Source organism: Corylus avellana, chromosome 2, assembly GCF_965113065.1.
Source record: "Corylus avellana chromosome 2, dhCorAvel1.hap1.2, whole genome shotgun sequence".
In the NCBI taxonomy this organism is placed as follows: Eukaryota; Viridiplantae; Streptophyta; class Magnoliopsida; order Fagales; family Betulaceae; genus Corylus; species Corylus avellana.
The window spans coordinates 10,205,445-10,225,889 of record NC_142491.1 but is presented as its reverse complement, the minus strand read 5'-3'; the positions used below and the strand labels follow the sequence as shown (position 1 = coordinate 10,225,889).

The window sequence follows — 20,445 nt, the reverse complement described above, 5'->3', positions numbered from 1 at the left end:
AGGAAAAATATATTTACTCTTCTCTAACTACAAAACAATTCGTAATGTATGATTTTCTTAAAAAAAATTATGCCTCAAACTACCATTAAAGTTGAAATGTTCTCTTTTTGTGAGAAAATGACAAAACTACCCCTTATAAAAATTTAGAAAAAAAAAATACAAAATTCAGAAAAAAAAAATATATAAAAGACAAAAATTTAGAAAAAAAAAATGATTTATTTTTGTCATTTTTTGTGTAAAAAGGGACATTACAACCCTAATGATAATTTGAGAGGAACATTACACAAATTAAAGTTGGAAGACTTTTGCAAATGAATAATGTTAGAGATTATCTTTTTATCTTCTTAAAACTGATGTGGTTTTTAAAATCACCATTAAATTTTATATGAATAATTCTTAAATTTTGATTCAATGGTAATTTTAAAAGGTACATCATCTTTAAAAGGATAAAAACAAAAAAAAAAACCATGGTCTCAAGCATTACTCTTTGCAAATTGCTCGAAAGTTTTGGGAGAATAAATAAAGAAAAAAAACAAAAAAGCGGTTAAAGTCGTGGTTTCAGTCTGTTGTGCTACAACCGCTGGTCCGCTACGTTTAGATACGTTTCTAGTTCGTTTTTCATTTCGTGCTTTTATCGGAGTCGGAGCTTTTCAAAATAAAACCGCGTTTTCTCTTCGCACAATTGAAGTATATGCGCCGCGTGGAATCCCCGAATGACCCGAACACCCCATCCTTTAAAACACAACCACCATAATAACGTTGCCTATGTGGTGGCAACTTCGATAAATTCAGAACTCCACTAAGGTTAGTTTCGTGTCAACAAGCTCTCTCTTCCCTCCCAAGCGTTTATTCAAAGCAACATCAATTTCTCTGTTCTCTCCTCCAGTGACTCGTTCGTTTGAACGACAGGGAGAAGATGAATTACGAGAAGAGACTCAAAGCCGCAGCGGAAATTATACTCGCGGCCGATTCACGCGCCGCGGACGCGCCATTGGACGTCTCGAAGTTTGGGGTTACGGCGACGCTGAAGCCTTACCAAGTCGAAGGAGTTTCGTGGCTCATTCGGCGATACACTCTCGGCGTCAACGTGGTTCTCGGTACGGTTATGGTCCAACTTTTTCTTTCCCTATGTTTGGTTGCCGAGAAAACTTGAAGAAAGTGAAGGAAAATGATGTGAAACAATTTAAAATCGACGAATTTCTGAAAACTTTAAGTCTTTTTGCTCGATATGACTGACCGATTGAACCGAATAGATTTCGTGACTTTCTTAGCAACTAAACGGAGTTCATTACGCTGATGCAATTTATTTTCATTTTTATGACGTTTAAATTGGAATGTACATTTTGATGATTTCATTCTCTTGTTGGATTTGCAGGAGATGAGGTATGAATTCTAATTGTTTGTAGAGGAAGTTCAAAGTTTCTTGAATTCGTTTATGACCAGAGATTTGTTTTTTATTAAGTAAGTTGATAAAAAAGAGTTGAAGTGATTATGGAGCTGGTTCATGAATTTTTTCCTTATGAGTTTGATCCTTGTGATTTTTTTTTCTTTGTTCTGACTTCAGTTTGTGAGGAAAGATGAGCTATGCTTGAGATTGGCGTTGGCCAACGAAAATTTTGAATCAGGGTTTAACGGGCTTACCAAGCTTGAGCTCGCATAGAGCCTGGGAACATTTGTGGGCTTTGTGAAGTTGGCCAGGCTAGCTTGCAGTGCTGAGGGCACAAGTTAAACACCTTAAGCCTGTAGCTTGAATTATCCAACACTTGGCCTGACTCAGCTTGTTTACTTGCCAACATTCTTTGCTCCCTAACCTGCTATAACAGTTTATGTTTTGTTTCATTCTTGCATCACCTTCTGGGTCATGCCACTCTGGCGCTGGTTCGTACAACTCTTCTTTGCAAATATCCAAACCTTCTTTTTTCTTTTTTTCTTTTTTTCATAGATGTCCAAACATTGTATGAAACTTCTCTCACTTAACTCCGGCCAACTGCTTTAGAATTTCACAATGCATTTTATACTTCTATCAAATTTAAATATTTCTAGAAAGTGAAAATAGCTGTTCTTGTTAAATTTCTTAGTGGTTACAACTTTATAAGTGGTCGGTGGTCCCATTAACTTCAAATCATGTTAGATGCACTGAACAAGAAGGTGATTTCTGAGTTAATTGTTGCTATATACAGTGGATTTCCCTCACATGCTTCATGTTAAGCATATCAGCTGAGTAGAATATTTGAATATGTGAGGCTCTGCACATCCTAGTGCTCATTCTTCGCAATCTTAGGACATTTAATATTAACAATCTTTGCTTCATGTTCTTTTTTCTGACAAAATGGTAATGGTATTACCAGATTAGAAGGGACTTTAGACCTTGATCTTTCCTTTTCCATGATCCTTCTTCAAGGATATGAGTTTGCCTACAACGTGCACAGTTACTATTGGACCTTATCTAAGTTTAGTGGTATTTATTGTTATGTAGGTTTGGTGGTGGTTTAGTTTGTTTAGGTATGTTATATTTATCATTATCTTGAATTGTATTTCTCTTATAAATAATAAACATAATCAAAGTTGGGGGTATCTCTTGTATACTTCATTTGTACTTAGGTTGTGTCTCTTTGCGCTTTCTAATAAGATTGAATTACTTAACAATATTAGCGCTGGAGAAAATTATATAAGCCCACTATTTAATTTTCTGAACGCCTTTAAAGTGCCAAAATCAATGCATGATTTTATTCAGTGTGCTCTGTATCTAATGGAATCTTTGGCAGATGGGACTAGGCAAGACATTGCAAGCTATCTCTTTCTTGAGCTATTTGAAGGTTCACGTGATGTCGTCTGGGCCATTTTGTAAGTTAAAGATATCTTTTATTTTATTCTGAAAATCTTGGAGTGATTAATTTTGGTATTGGTTTGGATGCATACATTTTGTGGCTTTCTTATTTTCATTCAATTATTTGTAGTTGTATTGTGCCCTCTGAGCGTAACAGATGGTTGGGTATCCGAGATAGTAAAATTTTCCCCAAACCTAAAAGTTCTTCAGTATGTTGGTGAGAAAGAACATCGCCGCAGTCTACGCAGGGCAATGTATGAGCATGTAAAAGGACAGTCCTCATCATACAACGTAAGTTTATAGCTTTGGTGACTAGAACATGCTATGAGTGTAATTATTTTTAAATTTTTGGTATTATTGGGTACTGTTAATTCAGAGCTCCACAAAGTTTTAATTATTTCTATTATTGGGTACTATTAATTCATTGTTGGGGTTTTGTTTGAAATATACTTTTTTCTCGGCCCTTTGTATGTGCTGACAGTTTTCTAGTTGAATCCTTGACAGGGCATGTCATTACCTTTTGATGTACTGTTGACAACATATGACATCGCATTGATGGATCAAGATTTTCTTTCTCAAATACCATGGCAGTATGCAGTAATTGACGAAGCTCAAAGACTTAAAAATCCTTCCAGTGTATGTTGGAGATACCTTGAAATATCACTCATATATTCAAGTATTGTGGGTTTGTTAGTTGATGATGAGTTAATTCTATGTGGTTATAGTGACTTATCAAAAAAAATTCTATGTGGTTATAGTAGTGATTATGAGTTACATCATAATCGTAATGTAGACATGTTTATTGAGTCTCTAATAAGCTCTAAAAACCCAGCTTTCAGTAGGTTGAGTTCTTTCCATTAATAGTGGTCATTTATATACTATTTCTATGGAAAATGAAAAATTTTAGGCCAAGACAAAAAATGACAAGCTGGAATTTTTTCATCTAATCTATATTTGAAAGATTTGAAATATGCAACAATATTAGGTGACTACTAGTCTCAATTTTAAGTAGATTAAAAACATGTTTTAATTTAGAGGAGTTTTCCTTTCGTATTGCAGACAATTAAATGCTTAAACCTTATCAGGTTCTTTATAAGCTTCTCAAAGAGCGTTTTCTTATGCCAAGAAGGTTGTTGATGACTGGCACACCTGTCCAAAACAATCTTACTGAACTCTGGGCTTTGATGCATTTTTGTATGCCTTCAATCTTTGGGACACTAGATCAATTTCTTTCCACATTCAAGGAAGCTGAAGATCCTTCATCAGGTTATCTTCATACTTGCCATCAGTTTTTTTTTTTTTCCTTGGCTGAAAACCTAACATTAGTAAGCCGTTCAGTAGTTTTGACTCTCCTAAAACTATGCCATGTGATCATACAAATCTAAGTGTCTACTTCTGCTGCAATCAAGTGTGGTGTGTTTTAATTCAAATTCTTACCCAAGTTTTAAATGAAAGGAGGTCATAAGTTGAAAGGTTGTTTAGCAAAGCCAAATGGCTGGTGATACAATCATTATAGAAGTATATAAAATTATGGAAAACATGAGTTCATTGGTACAAGAGTATCAATACATCAGTGTAAAATTTTTGGTATAAGTATAGTTGGGATCACCACTTATCAGAAACGTAATGCCTCCTAAGATGCTGAAGGTCTTAATAGTATAACTGTTCACCCAGTTTACGTTTTGAAACATTGACTGGGTGCCTAAACCTGTAACATTAATCTTTAATACCCAGTTTTTACATGTCTTTCCCTTAAATTTGAGGGTACATCCCAAATTTACAGATGGGAGAGCATTTTTCATTCCGCTGGAAAAGTATTTGGAAGGTTAAGGCCCCATGCCACAATGCTTTCTTCTTATGGGCGGCAACCGTGGGTAGAATCCTCACAGTTGATAACCTTAGAAGGCGGGGTTTCACTATTGTAAACTAGTGTTGTTTATGCAAAAATAATAAAAATAATAAATGAGGAGACTGTAAATCACCTTCTCATTCATTATAAGTACACTGGTGATTTTTGGCACTTTTTTCAACTTATTTGGGATTTCATGGGCTATGCCTAGTAACATCCTAGAACTACTTCATTGTTGGAAGATCCAAAGGCGGGGACATTCCAAAGATGCCACCTGAAAAGTTATTCCTACTTTCTTAATGTGGAGCATTTGAAGAGATAGGAATCGGTGTCTTTTGAGGACTGGGAGTCCAATTTGCTTTCTTTAAAATCATCTAAACTCCTTAATGCAAATCCCAAATAGGCTCTAACTAAGGTTGGGATATTACACTTTTCATGTATGAGGGCTTTGCCCTTTTCTTTCAATAAAATTATTATTCATTAGAAAACAAAAAAATTGAAAGGGGAAATAAAAGCCCCATTAGGACTAAGCCTTTTTTTCCTTTCCAGTCATATACACAACTTTCTCAATTACAAATAACAAGTGTAAATGGACAAGATGAGCTTCCTTTCTTTCTACTTCTGTGTTTTTCTTGCCTTTTGTGGTTTTTAATGAGAGTGAGTTTTTGGAAAATGAGAGACATGATTTTGTAAATGTTACACGTTATTTGTGAACAGGTCATGATGCAGCTGAAGTAAAGGAGCAGTTTAAAAGCTTAAAATATATATTGGGAGCCTTCATGCTTCGACGAACAAAATCAAGGCTTATTGCGTGTGGAAATCTAGTGCTACCTCCTCTTACTGAGATAACCACGTATGTCTTTTGCCCTCTTTTACTTTGCCAGCTGAGTTTGTAAGCTTATTTACATTTTTTGGTGCTAAGATGACTTTTTTTAACAGAATAGTGCCACTCGTCAGCCTGCAAAAGAAGGTTTACATGTCAATATTAAGAAAGGAGCTTCCTAAACTACTTGCTATATCTTCGGGAGCTTCAAATCATCAATCCTTACAGAATATTGTATGTCAGTTTATGAACTTAGCACCTCTTCTTTTTCATTCCATCTATATCTTTGCACAGTACAGCAAATTCCCTTGTTCTTTAACTTCTAGAAATCCACATTGGAAGAATTATTTTATATATTGTAGATTTTAGGTTGACCAAACATTACATAATTCAGATGTAGTAATCTTATTTTCTTGGTGTGGAAGTGGTTTGCATGAATTTTGATACTAGGGCTGCTAATGTGTGCTATCTCATAGGATTTTTTGAAGTCTACTGTGGGGACTGATGGATTACTTGACAGATTATCCTTCACATATTGGTTACAACTCTGGCTGGTTTGGGCTTGGGAATTGTTTTCTGATGTTTACAATCTGAAAATTATGGTAGGGTCATGGATTGCTGATCCCTCTGCCATGACCATCCTCATAATTGGTGCTTCTGGTCACCTAGAACTGTTCATGTATTTGGCTGCTTACACTCCTTGTAAGACAAGAAAGAAAAAGAATTAGACAAAAGATCACTCATTGACACTCATGAACCAAGTCCACTGGCTTGCCACTTAAAGAAGAGGTGAGATGGAATCGGTGACCCCTGTTGGCATCCACCTCAACTGCTACGTAATATTCTTGCCACAATGGAAAGAATAGTACTGATGACTTTGAATCAATCCAAACTAATGTTATAGTACAACCTGGTTATTGACTGATGGAAAGTTGGGTCATTTTAAACTGGATTTAGGGGCTATTTTAATCAATCTGATTGCTACTGCATGAGAGATGAGAAGTAACATCAAAATTGGTACGAAATACAGGAAAAGGGCAAGTATTTACTAGGCAAGGCAGTGCAATTGACCTATAAGGTTTCATCAGCATTGACTGCCTTGAAAGATCCTAAAGTTACCTTGTATATAATCTGCTCCGTAATATATATGTATTTGTTGCAATTTGTTTGGGCATGAGAGGCATAGAATATGAACTCTTAGTAGAAGTCGATACTGTTAATGAATAGCATAGAAAGCTTAACAATCCAAAATATGATATTGGTGCTGTAGTTTTTAAGGCCTATTTAAGTCCTAATATAGTACTGTTTACCTTAATTTTTTTTCTTTTGCAATTCATGCTGTGGTTTTCACTTGTATTTGTAGGTGAATGTAATGCTTATAAAGTCTTTGATCATTTGAATGGAACTGGTGTGCAGGTAATGCAGCTAAGAAAAGCATGTAGTCATCCTTACCTCTTTCCTGGTATTGAGCCTGAACCGTTTGAAGAAGGTGAACACCTGGTTCAGGTAGCCCTGCTCTGTTAAGTTAATGTGATATAACCATGGATAATAATGTGTAGTCTGAACCATGTTGTGTGGTTTCAGCCTCTATTATCTGCAGAAGTATGAAAAATAAAGAAAGAGGGACAAAGCTTGCTTTGCTGTGTTGTTGTCGCTCAAAATGGAAATACGTTTTGCTCTTTATCTGGATTCAAGTGCATTAGATCTGTCTTGTTCTCTCTCATGAAGTTTCCTGTATCCCTATTCTTTGTGACTTCCTGATCAGGCCAGTGGTAAACTAATGATTTTGGACCAACTACTCCAGAAGCTACATGATTCTGGACACCGTGTCCTTCTCTTTGCTCAGATGACACATACACTTGACATTTTACAGGTTTCTTGTCCTTTATCAAAAGAATAACTAATCTCTTAAACTTTATTGGATATGCCAGTGTGCTGTTTATTTAAAAAGTCTTGCTATATGCAATTTAGGACTTTCTGGAGTTAAGAAAATATTCCTATGAGCGTCTTGATGGATCAGTTCGTGCTGAGGAGCGCTTCTCTGCAATAAGAAGTTTCAGTGGACAATCAGCTAAAGGGATCTTGAATTCAGAATCTGAACAAAAAGGCTCTTTTGTTTTTATGATATCCACAAGAGCTGGGGGAGTTGGGCTGAATCTGGTCGCTGCTGATACTGTGAGCTTCAATCTCAACCAACAGTGCCCTTATCATTATTGCTTAAATTGAAACCTGGAACTTGCACTTGTAGTTTTGCGATTGCTTATATCAATGTTTGAACTCATTAATACATTTATTTGGTTCAAAAGGAAATGTCTTTGGCCAGATGTCTTAAATCTTTCCTACCTTAATTTTAATTATTCTAAGGGAAAATTACAGTTTACCCCCCCCAAAGTTGACAGCGTTTTTCAATTCGAACATCAAAGTTTCAATTTTTGCAATCCACCCTCCCAAAGTTCCAAATTTTTGCAATTTGACCAATTGTATCCAAAACTTCCTATATTGCCCCTAATTTTTATTTTTATTTTTTTTATAAAAAATTTAAAAAAAAATTAGGGGCAGTATGGGAATTTTGGGATAATATTGCTCGAATTGAAAAAAATTGGAACTTTGTGGGAGTGGATTGCAAAAATTGAAATTTTGGTGTTCGAATTGAAAAACGCTGTCAACTTTGAGGAGGTAAACTATAATTTTCCCTTATTCTAAATTGGGTAAATTACACTTTGTCTCAATAAATTGCTACCCCTGTGTCACTTACCTCAATAAACTTCAACTTGTATCATATGAGTTGATTTCAATCCACATTGTAGGTTATATATTTGTGGCTCAGAGCACCTCTTTGTATTCTTGATATATTGTTGTTTGTCAAAACTTTGTTGATTTCAATCCACATTGTAGGTTATATTCTATGAGCAAGATTGGAATCCTCAAGTGGACAAGCAGGCTTTGCAGAGGGCACACCGGATTGGTCAAATGAATCATGTTTTGTCAATAAACCTAGTTAGCAGACATACTATAGAGGAGGTGAGATTTATATATCAGTCTATAATATTGAAGGCCTTAGTGTATTGTCTGTTGTGTCACATGTGTGTTGATGTAGGTTATTATGCGGAGAGCAGAGAGGAAGTTGCAGCTTAGCCACAATGTTGTAGGGGATGATATGGACTGGGAAGGCAAGGAAATGGCAGGAGTTGAAACTGGTGATTTGCGGTCTATCATATTTGGGTTACATATTTTTGATCCTACTGACGTCAGCCCTGAGAATTCGGATGAGTTGCGGATTTCTGAAATGAATGCTATGGTTGATAAGGTACTTGCAAAGCGCTGCAAACAAATTGCAGGCAAGGATGATAGGAAATTTGAGGTCAATCCGTTAGATCTATCAAGTGGATCTGATATTGTTGTGGGAGGAGGTTCCACCTCTATCAGTTTAGATCCTGGTCTTGATGAGGCTTCTTATCTCTCCTGGGTTGAAAAACTCAAGCAGGCATCACAATCAGGTAGTCACCCAATAATGGAGTCAGGGATTAGAAGGAAAGCCCCTGAGAAAGAGTATCTAAAACTTGAGGATGCAAGGAAGAAGGCAGAGGAGAAGAAGTTGTCTAAGTGGGAAGCCCTTGGATACCGGTCATTATCAGTAAAAGAACCTATCAGCCCTGTGACTGGTGATGTGATGGATTCAGGTTCTCTTCATTTTGTTTATGGAGATTGTACGCATCCATCAAAAGTTTCTCCGTCTGAGCCAACTGTTATCTTCAGGTAAGTTCATTGTTTTGGAAGTGCCCCTCATGTTAGCTTTCTCATTACTATAACAAGAGTGGTGGTGGTCTGCAGTTGTTTCTCCTATGTACTTGTCTCCTCTTTCTTGGCATGTTTTTGTTTTTTCAACTTGTTCATGCTTCTCATTTCTTCGTGTGTTGATGCTTGTTTCTTTTCAAATATGAGCATGATGTCATAAAACTGACTACCTTGAAAGTGCACATATGTTTTCCATTTTCTCTTACAAAATCAAACTTTAAGTATATTCTGATTGTATTTACTTATCAAAAAAAAGTATATTCTGATTGTATAGATGCGTCATTTGAAATGGCAGTGCTATGCATTTTCATGAACAGGTGGATTTTCTTTCTAAAAAAATGGAAAAATTGGTAGGAAAATTTTCTGGATGCTAGCCATCCATGTTTACTGATGTAATACTTTTGGTTCAGTTCTATCTCTCTAAAATTTCTGTTTCATTTTGCATCATCAATCACTATGTGCACCATTTATCCGTTGTTTGGCTCTTTTGACTATAGACATTTATTGCTAACATCCTAAAGCATTGTTGGTCTCTGATCAGCATGCTTAGTTTTGTTCCTACTGGGCCATTGTCTTGCTTTTTGAGATTATTATAAAATTACAATTCCATTTTATGCCTCTCTAATGTCATTTCTTAACTTTGGAGGTTGAGATCACATTATCAAGCCCCAAGAGGGCTAGAATGGAAGTGAAGAGAAATAGAAAAGAAAACAAGTACATAAATTTTGTCATCAGCTTCTACATGTCCTATTGTCTTAAGTACATGATTTATCTCCAGAAAGTTGCTTATCAATAGGAGAAAATAATAATAATCCATAATCAGGAGTTCTTTAGCCAGTTTACTACAGCCTTGTTGGTGAATTAATCAGTAAGTAAAATCTTGCTCTCTAGGAAAGTATGAGAAATCGTGGATTTATGTTTCCAAAGAAGATCCTGTAGGTTTATTCAACAAGAGTGTCATTTTTTGTTTTATATAAGATGGTAAATCAAAATGATTACCAGTTTTCAATTTAGGATATTCTAGGGTATCAACATGCTCATTTAGTTGACCAATGCTCTAATGCTCAAAGATGGTGAAAGCGGAAATTATTTGTCATTTATAATTAACAATGCCACATCCTGCTTGTATACTGATTGTAGCTTTAGATGCTCCCTACATTGAGTTTGGTTGACTTAAAGTAGGTTTTATGCATCTTAATTACTGAAATGCTAGAAGTCATATCTGGTAACAATTTTGTGGGGAAATTTTATATCTACCACCAGTTTTCCATTAGCTGTATAAGCCAAAAGCCTTCTTGGCATTCTTCTTAAAATAACTAGTTGTTAACTTCAGCAATTTGGCCGTCTTGGCATTTTTCAGTGAAAGTAATACTTATCAAAAGAAAAGAAAAGGAAAAAAAAAATTGTCAATGTGTTTGTTGTTATTGCATATGAATAACAAATAGTATCCTTTTAGAGATAAACAGCCCATTTATCACTTGAGAGAAGGCAAACATACCCATGAGAAATCCGTTACTATTGCCAAATTGAAATTATGATAGAATGGAATAAATTATTTGTCCTTGAATGTCCAATGCTGATGAAATCAACACACGCCATTTTACATAGCATTTGAAAGGAGTTCATTTCGTTTATATGGGATGTGAAACAAGTTTGCACTATCATTTGTCATCATATTGGCAATTTGAAGATGCTTTACTGAGTTTTTTTTTTTGTTTTTTTTGGTGATTACAGTAATATCTCAAAAGAAAATTTATATGTTTGTTTTGCAGTTGTGTTGATGACTCCGGAAACTGGGGCAATGGAGGAATGTTTGATGCACTGGCCAAACTTTCTGCGAGTATCCCTGATGCATATCAACGAGCTTCTGAATTCAGGGACCTGCATCTTGGTGATCTGCATCTTATAAGAATTAATGGTCAGCTTCTGTGCACTCTCTACCTTATTTTTGATTGTTTATTACCTAATATGCTTCGGATTGTTTAAAAAAAAAAACCACAAGTTTATTTTATAAGTTGTTCAGGTATCGATTACAGGAAGTTGTTATGGGTTCTACCCAGAGGCCTAACGGGCAAATATTAATTGTTTAGACCAAAAAGCAAGTCATGGTACCTATAGGATATTAGGATTAGTAGCAAATTGTTCTGGTTGAATATAGGTTTTAGGTCAAGGTCATTTCACATCTCCCTTGTTATCATGTTTCTCAACTTAAGAATTCCATCTAAATGTAAGTATCTCTTTAGAGGTAGCAAGCTTCCACTGATGGCCTCATCCTCAACTATGTACAAGGTTCTTTAGGGAGGATATCCTGGCAAATCTCATGTTTCCTTGCCTGCAGCTCGTTCCCTCTGATTAAAATTTAAGTTCCTTACTCATGAAAAAAAAAATAAAAATTAAAAAAAAACTTAAATAGCATGTTGCCAATTTGCCCTTAATGACTTGATGAAGAAGCATATCACTATTAGGTACTATTTTTATAATATCCCAATGCAAGAATATGTAACCTCACTACGGACTATCCTACAAGAAATAGGAGGATTTATTAGGGACACCATGCAGCATCAGTTGGGCTGCTAACATATGCAGATAATGTATACAATAACTTAACTCTGTTTTGACTGCGAGTCACTGATATAAATGACTGGTTTGTTGGAAGTCTTTTTCTTCTGTGAGAAAGATTGAAGAAAATTATTAGCAAAATCTGTTTTTCTTTTATAAGTAATAGAAAGCTATATAAAAATAAAAATAAAAGCGTAAGGCGCCTCTGCGTACACAGACAGTATTCAGCAGGAACACCTAACTAGAACGAGCAAAAGAAAGACCCAAACAACCCAACACCGGACAAAACCCAATCAAGACAACCCAGCACAGGCAGCCCTAAAACCCAAAACCCAGTCACCAGCAAAATGTTTTTAATTTGCTTTCCTCTGAGAATTGGCAGTAATTTGTTCGGTGGACCAATTTCCATTGTTTTTGTCCTTCACAAGACACTAGTCCATATGTCATATCCCCTACTTTAGCATTCAGATTTTTTTTTTCCTTTTTTAAGTTTCTTTCTTTCATATATTTATTTAATCTCAACCCATTTTTTGCTATTCAGAGGAGTCAGATGAACAGAATACGGGTGGTTGTCCTCCTCAATGGGTGGCTTTGGCTGTTGTACAGTCTTACAATTCTAGGCGTAAAGTCCCCCGCAGCAAGATCTCTCTTTCGGACCTGGAATGTTGCTTATCAAAGGCATCATTCTCAGCAGCTCAAAATTCTGGTAAGGTCTCCACACATTTGGCTTAATTTAGTGTAGAACTTGAGATTCTTGCATAGCACTTCCACTCTATTGGTTCTTTAAAATTGTACTTGATATATATAACCAAGTTTTGTTGTGTTATTGTTGGACCTAATAGATCTACTAAGATTAGTGTTCATTGTCAATGCTTCGAGGCAGATATGATATATTGTGTGAATGTTTATGCCTAGTTAACTGTAGTGGTTATTTGATTGCATGTCATCATCAGGCACAAATCCTCTTTTGTTTATTATAGCATAAAACGTTTACTAGAAATTTCATAGAGTCTCAACTGATAATGTGTGTTGAGAATGATAGGAGTTTCCTTCTAAAAGTTATGGGTGAGGCCTCCCCACCAGTTGTCTGTGGTGAGGTGTCCTCGCTAGCTGTCAATTCATGAGGTGAATACTGTGTAACCACCTTGCCTATATATTTGAAAGAATGGAATAGAGGCAGTAGGGAGATTTATCCCATTTTCTCTTACATTTGCATATTCCCGTCACAGTTAACATAGTAGCAAGATTCTAGGGTGTAGAATTCTTTTTAATATCATTAAAAAGCGCAAAAGGTGCACTCAAGTAGTCAAATGTACATGAAGTATACAAGAGGAATACCTAACTAGAAAGAGGAAGTAAAAAAAAAAAGAGCATGAAAAGAAAGCGCATAAAAAAAGTCTAAAGCAGCTGCCCATTGGAAAAGTGTAATGAAAGAGGACTTTAAATCCACGACTGTCCCTTGCGGTCTTTTTTTTTTTTTTGATAAGTAAAAATATATATCAAAAGCGCAGAGGGGCGCAACCCATATACACGGGAAGTATACAAGAGAGCGCCTAAGAAGAGGAGAAATGAAAGAGGAAATCAGAGAAGTTAATTACTAAAGGAGCTAGCCAAGCGGCTGTCCAAGAGTAAAGAGTAAAGAAGAAAAAATGAATCAGTTCCTCTATAGTCCTAGTAGAGTTCTCAAAACATCTAGCATTTCTTTCAATCCATATACACCACATAAGACAAAGAGGAACCATCTTCCACACTACCGCACTTCTAGCACGGCCTCCCGACCACCAACAAGAGAACAAGTCCCTTACTCTGCCAGGCATAACCCAATGCAACCCAAACCGACTGAAAATAGTGTGCCAAAGAGCTCTTGCGGTTTCACAATGGAGGAGAAGATGATCTACTGACTCTCCTGACTTTTTGCACATACAACACCACTCCACCACCACAAGGTTCCTCTTCCGCAGATTATCATGAGTCAAAATTTTGCCAAGGGCCGCGGACCACCCAAAAAAAGCCACTCTCAAAGGCACCTTAGAACGCCAAATACTCTTCCAAGGAAACATCTCATGGCCAAAATTCGACAAGGCCTTGAAGAGCGAATTAACCTCGAAATTACCTTTCCTAGACGAGGCCCAGCAAATACGATCCACCGTACCTACAGAGATCTTGCACGAGTACAATCGCTCAAAAAAAGGAGCAACCAACTCCATCTCCCAATCTTGAACATGTCGCACAAAAGTGACATTCCACTCTATAACCCCACTCCTCCAAGTTAAATTGTCCTTCACCCAAGCTTCTTTGTGTCTTGCAATGCTGAACAGAGAAGGGAAAACTTGCTTCAAAGGAGTTTCCCCACACCAAGTATCATGCCAGAAACGAACTTTCGAACCCGCCCCCACCTCAAACCTACACCCTTTGGCAAAGGAACTCCAACCTTGACGAATATGCTTCCATACACTCAAGCCATGAGAACCCGAAACCTCCTTCGTGCACCACCCGCCTTCCTGTTCTTCGTATTTGGCTTTGATAACCTTGCACCAAAGAGCCTCACTCTCGTTCGCATATCTCCAAAGCCATTTCCCCAAGAGAGCTTGGTTAAACTGATGCAATTTTCGGATACCAAGACCACCGTAATATAAGGGACGGCAAACTTGATCCCACTTTACAAGATGCAACTTAGCCTCATCTCCCATTCCTCCCCACAAGAAATCTCTTTGGACCTTCTCAAGCCTTTTAGCTACACTCATGGGAATCGGAAACAAAGACAAGAAGTAAGTCGGAAGATTAGACAACGTACTCTTAATTAGAGTTAGACGTCCTCCTTTAGAGAGGTACATCCTCTTCCAACCTGCCATTTGACGCTCCATCTTCTCAATTACATCATTCCACATAATCGTGTCCTTATATGGCGCCCCAGGGGGAGACCCAAATACTTCATGGGTAAATCGGCAACACTACACCCCAAGATATTAGCTAACACCCCAATGTTCTCCACCTCTCCAATAGCCACAATCTTAGACTTTCCAAGATTAACTCTCAAACCCGACACAGCTTCAAAACATAAAAGAATGAGGCGCACATACCGGATTTGATCGAGAGAAGCTTCACAAAAAATCAAGGTGTCATCCGCAAATAAGGACTGAGAAACCTCCAAATCCGAGACCACCCTATCTCCCACCGAGAAACCTGTCAAAAGACCTTGGTCAACCGTTGCATTCACCATCTTACTCAACGCCTCCATGACAAGCACAAAAAGTAACGGAGAAAGGGAACCCCTTGCCGAATTCCCCTCGAACTGCTAAAGAACCCTTCCGGAGAGCCATTCACTAGAATGGAAAATCTTACCGAAGTAATACACCATTCTATCCAAGCCTTCCACCTTTCCCCAAAACCACACCTATGCAGCAAGTACAAAACAAAGTCCCAATTTACATGATCATACGCCTTCTCCAGGTCCAACTTACAAATAACACCTGGCACCCCTTGCTTCATGCGACTATCCACACACTCATTTGCAATAAGAACCGAATCTAGGATTTTTCGTCCCCCTATGAAAGCATTTTGAGAGTAGGAAATAACCTTGCCCAAGACAGTTCTCAATCTGGAGGCGAGAACCTTAGAAACAATTTTGTACACCCCTCCCACCAAACTTATGGGCCGGAAATCCTTCATCTCTACCGCATCCGCCTTTTTAGGAATCAAAGATATGAAAGTAGCATTCAAGCTCTTCACCAACTTCTGTCTGCGGTGGAACTCATCAAAAACCGCCATAACATCTTGTTTAACAACACCCCAACAAGCTTGAAAAAAAGCCATGGAGAAACCATCTGGACCCGGTGCCTTATCACCATCCATACCTTTTATCACCTCCCAAACCTCCTTTTCCTCAAACTCTCTTTCCAACCACCTACAATCCTCCTCATCAATAGACAGGAATGGCTGGTTGTCCATTCTAGGCCGCCATGAACTTTGCTCCGAGTATAATTGTTGATAATACTGCACCATGTGATCTTTAACCACAACTGGATCATCGGATAAAACTCCATTAATACGAAGCACTTCCACACGATTGTACCTGCGATAAGAATTTGCCATCTTGTGAAAGAAGCGAGTATTTCGGTCCCCCTCCTTGAGCCACAAAGTTCTAGATTTTTGGCGCCAATAAATCTCTTCACACAACAAAGTGTTCTCCAAATCTTTCAACAAATCTGCCTTTCGAGATTTCTCCTCTTGATCTAACCCTCTCGACTCTGCCAATTCATCCAACTTTTGAATATCTCCCATCAACTCCTTTTTTTTCCTCCCAATATCGCCAAACTCGTCCTCATTCCATTTTTTCAAATCCATTTTGAGGGATTTCAATTTATTAGCTAACACATAACTCGGAAGACCCTCGAAAGAATAAGATCCCCACCAAGAGCTAACCTTGTCAAGAAAACCTTCGGCTTTGAGCCACATGTTCTCAAATTTGAAATATTTTTTACCTCCACAATGAGCCCCACAATCCAAAGCAATAGGGAAATGATCGGAGAACATGCGCTGCAGTCTTTTTTGAGACACTGTAGGGAAATGATCTTCCCAATCCGAGGAGAGCAAGAACCGATCTATTCTGGACCAAGTCTCGTTTTCTTGATTATTGGACCAAGTAAATTGTCCCCCCACCATCGGAAAGTCCATCAAATTATTCTCCGAGATGAAGTCTGAGAAATCCATCATGCCCGCAGAGTAATACGAATCACTAGAGCGCTCACTAGGGAAGCGAACAATATTAAAATCCCCACCAAAACACCAAGGAACCTCCCACACATTCAACAAACCAGCCTACTCTTCCCAAAGGATCCTCCTCTCCACATCATCATTCGGACCATAAACCCCTCCAAAAGCCCACACCCAGTTGTCCTCCACATTTTGAAAAGAGCATGCCAAGGTGAACTGCCCCACACACTCCTCCTTACACTCCACCACCCTCCTATCCCACATCATTAACAACCCCCCCGACAAACCATTAGACCTTTTATACTTCCACCCCACATGTTGGCCACCCCAAAGACTGTGAACCACTTCCCGGGAGATAGTCTCCATCTTCGTCTCAATCAAACAAACTATATCTGCTTTCCATTCTCTCAGAAGACCCCTAATACGCAACCTTTTTTTGAGGGCATTCAACCCTCTCACGTTCCATGCGATGATGTTAAGCTTCATGATCCACCACTTTGACCCTTCCCACAACCCCTGCCTTGCATAGAGCTCGTCTGATTTCTGTTTACAAGAATTGCACTCCCTGAAAAATCCCCCAAGTTAGAGTCAAACTGCTTCCTGGCATCTTCAATAGACTTAAACAGGGCTGCCAACTCCTCCTTCTTCCCCTCATCTGAAACACCTATTTTTGGGCAGAAATTGATACAGCTTTCTACTACCCAATTAGGAGAACACTTTTCAGATTCGAATTCCTCCAAACCGATAGTTGCTGGGATACTGTCCTCCTCCCTATTTGACCCAGTCCCAATTCCATTCTGTCCACTAACAGCTGATTGCAACAGGTTCGAAGTCTCCCCCCAGCATACCCCTGTCGCCATCCCAGAACACCGATGAGGTGCAAAAACCACCGGAGACTGAACTGGGTCAGAGCCCATGGCCTCACCTGCGCCTCCTCTCTCCTCAGAACGCTCCGGCAACTCCCCTCCTGCATCTCCAAGCTCCAAGCGGCGCTCCGGCGCACTCTGTGACTTCTCCGACAAGAAAGGGGTTTCCGGCACCTTCTGGATACTTCCCGGCCACGACCCTAGAATGCCTTTCGCCTGCCCAGAAACCGACGAAGAGGCTTCTAGCGAGCCCACCAACGCAGTTTTCCACCTCTGCGGCCCGCGTTTCCTCCTCCTATAAGTCACCACCGCTTTTTCTTTCCCGGTGGACTGTGCCTCTCTCGCCTGACTTATAGAAACCTTGTCACCAGTGTCGTCGGTCCCCTTAGAAAGCTCTTTAGCCACTGACCCAACCCCCTTGACCTCTGAAGACATCGGCGATGGGATTGCCGCCCTATCTGAGTTAGGACACCCACCAAACATAAACTTCTCCTTTTCCGTCAATGCCTTTTCTGCTGAGCAGCCTTCTCGTAATGGGCCATCCTGTCCTGGGTTACTCAAGCCCATACCCGAAACCGACCCTGCTTTAGGTTTAAAGACCGAAGTCTTCTTCACCCTCCACCATTTTTTAGGTTTCATAAGCTTCCTTTTCAGCCCAGACGCCTCTAACCTTTTCGAAGCATGCCCCAGCCCAAGCCCAAGCCCATTTCCCTCCATAGCCTTGAGCGCCCTATCGACCTGCGCCATCCCTACGTCACAGTCTTGTTTCAGACGCTTCAACAGCTCTCTGACTTTGAGGAGCTCGATACTTACTGCGGAGTAGGTTTGCCCAGCAGCATGGTGCCCCGTTCCTTCTTGTCCCATCATGCGATCAGCCACAGTCATCGAGACCTGTGATGTCGCCGGCGATTGTGAATTACTCGCAGAAGTTCTAAACGAGCACCCCAAACCACCATCAATCATCACGCCTCGTCTTCCAGACTCTGCAATTTCATGATCGTTCTTTACCCGACGTAAAATCCTCGTCGGAATCACCCCAGGATCGCCGTTAGCCCTCTCCGAGTAAAAAGTCTTTGTCGAAACCAAACCTTTCCTGCCAAATTCATGGGTTTTCTGTCCCATATGTCCAGAAGCACTATTCGGCCTTCTCTGTACCTTAGCGAACTGTTCCTGCCCGGAGTTACAGCCCTCCTTAGTTTGCTTCGACGATAGACCCACTGCCTCCGCGTAGCTCCTGCATCCCTTGACCTCCTTATCGCTTTTTTCTCCCCTGAGCACGCCATGCTCACTGATCACAAGAGATTCCCGTAGAGAGGAGTTCGCCACTCTCATCTCCTCATTGAAACGATCCCAGCCAATTCCACGCCTACCTTCTGGAATGATGATCGAGCCACACCTTCTTCGTCCATCGAATTCCTCCACCGTTAGAAAACAACCATGCCTATTAGCACATTTCTGAGCAATGATTCTCGGATACCCAGCTCTAGACTGATCCCAGAAGACTTCTAAATTCTCCACTGCAATCAAATCCTTCACAATTCGCACCACCCACGCTAGCTCATCTTTCTTCAAGAAGATGGACCTTTGTAGTCTTTTGCTCCTCTCAAAAATCCTCACCCCTGATGCCCCTACCTTAATCAGCACTTCAAACTCCTTGGATTCCACCAACCACCTTCTCGATTCTGCCATGTTACAGCCAACACTGACCCTAGTCCCCTCTCACGCGCCACCCACGCTCCGACACAAGGTGGGAGAGGATGAGAGAGAAGAGAGAAAAAAAGCTAATAAACTTATAGCCTATTTATGGAGTGTTCTAAGTTCAAAAGCTCCCTTTTGATCACTTGTACTATTATAATATCTCATATCGTTTTGTTCTAAAAGTAGGAAGGAAAACTAAACTTCTATAAGCTTCATAGAGAAGCATGTAAACAAAGCTTTTTAAGGGTAAAACATAGAATGGCCCATGCAGGTCACAACATAGACTGTCCCTTGCGGTCTTCAAAATTTATTATTTATTTTCCTCCAAATAGACCAAAAAGACAGGACATAATCATCTTCCACACTAGTGCACTATGGGAATTGTCACCAAACCCTCTTCAACAATCGAAAAGGTCAACCACTCTCCTAGGCATTACCCAAGTAAGACCAGCACAACTAAATATAGCACTCTATAAGACACCAGCAATTTCAAGTGTAAAAAATGATGATCTGCAGACTCTTCAGATCTCTTACACATTCAATACCAATCCACCACAATGACATGCCGCTTTGTGAGGATTTTCCCTAGGGCAGCCGTCAATTCATAAGCTGTATTGTGTAACCACCTTTGCCATATATTTGGAAGAATGGAATGAAGGCAGTAGGGAGATTCTCCCCTATTTCTCTTACATTTCCTGCACATTCCCATCACAATTAACAATATGAAACACTCTTTTTTTTTTCTTTTCTTTCCCACTGTTACAAAACTATCTTATGTTATATTTATTTTGTTTTGCCAAAAGCGTCAATCCACATGCCACGTATTGGGTATCAAGATGGATCAGATCGTTCAGATTGGTACACGGTGGAACGGCTTCTACGAAAATATGGTTCCATATATGGCATAAAAGTTTTTGTGTATGTTCCCCAGACTCTCCTCTCCTCTCCTCTCTGTCTCCCCCTGCGCGTGCATAGCAAACTAATTCCTTACAATTTTTTGCAGGTATTATTACCGCCGATCTACCTGAGACTTGACTTGTGTTTGAAATATATTGACTTTGTCCTTTTTAGGTTAACCCTTTCTTTTGTATTACGAGGACTTGATAGTCCTGAATAGTGAAATGCACACATCTCTTAAATTTGGTTTATGTTACAAAGTTTTCTTGTAAAGAGAAAGGATCTTGATTGTTGTACTTCGGCAACATAGCTAACATTATTCATGGTTAGGCCCCCCAATAGGCAATACCCCAAGGAAATTATATTACGGGGGTAAGATTCTCTCAATTTCAAGTAAATTGTAGAAGAGTTTTTCATG

At 39.1% G+C, this 20,445-nt stretch overlaps 1 protein-coding gene across 3 annotated transcripts; it reads left to right on the top strand.

The window, feature by feature from the left end:
* Nucleotides 1–678: 678 nt before the first annotated feature.
* ASG3 (SNF2 domain-containing protein / helicase domain-containing protein) lies at nt 679–20,241 on the top strand. Of its 3 annotated transcripts, XM_059603018.2 has the most exons (17): nt 679–1,097; nt 1,376–1,383; nt 2,766–2,844; nt 2,958–3,118; nt 3,332–3,463; nt 3,913–4,093; nt 5,394–5,529; nt 5,616–5,733; nt 6,916–7,005; nt 7,265–7,372; nt 7,471–7,674; nt 8,395–8,520; nt 8,597–9,255; nt 11,067–11,212; nt 12,395–12,559; nt 19,934–20,048; nt 20,134–20,241. In XM_059603018.2, the coding sequence occupies exons 1-17, from the start codon at nt 917–919 to the stop codon at nt 20,156–20,158; spliced, it is 2,634 nt and encodes an 877-aa protein (XP_059459001.2). In that variant the 5' UTR covers nt 679–916; the 3' UTR covers nt 20,159–20,241. The 3 variants fall into 3 exon arrangements, with proteins under 3 accessions (XP_059459001.2, XP_059458993.2, XP_059458984.2); XM_059603010.2 differs by lacking the exon at nt 1,376–1,383 and having other exon boundaries at nt 1,038–1,097; XM_059603001.2 differs by lacking the exons at nt 679–1,097; nt 1,376–1,383 and adding an exon at nt 1,589–1,878.
* The last annotated feature ends 204 nt before the right edge of the window (nt 20,242–20,445 follow it).

Excerpts from the sequence above, each read along its gene's own strand:
- ASG3 (XM_059603018.2), top strand. The coding sequence starts at position 917 with ATGAATTACGAGAAGAGACTCAAAGCCGCAGCGGAAATTATACTCGCG. Across the intron at positions 7,006-7,264 it reads AAGGTGAACACCTGGTTCAG|GCCAGTGGTAAACTAATGAT; the intron begins GTAGCCCTGCTC and ends CTTCCTGATCAG. Across the intron at positions 7,675-8,394 it reads ATCTGGTCGCTGCTGATACT|GTTATATTCTATGAGCAAGA; the intron begins GTGAGCTTCAAT and ends TCCACATTGTAG.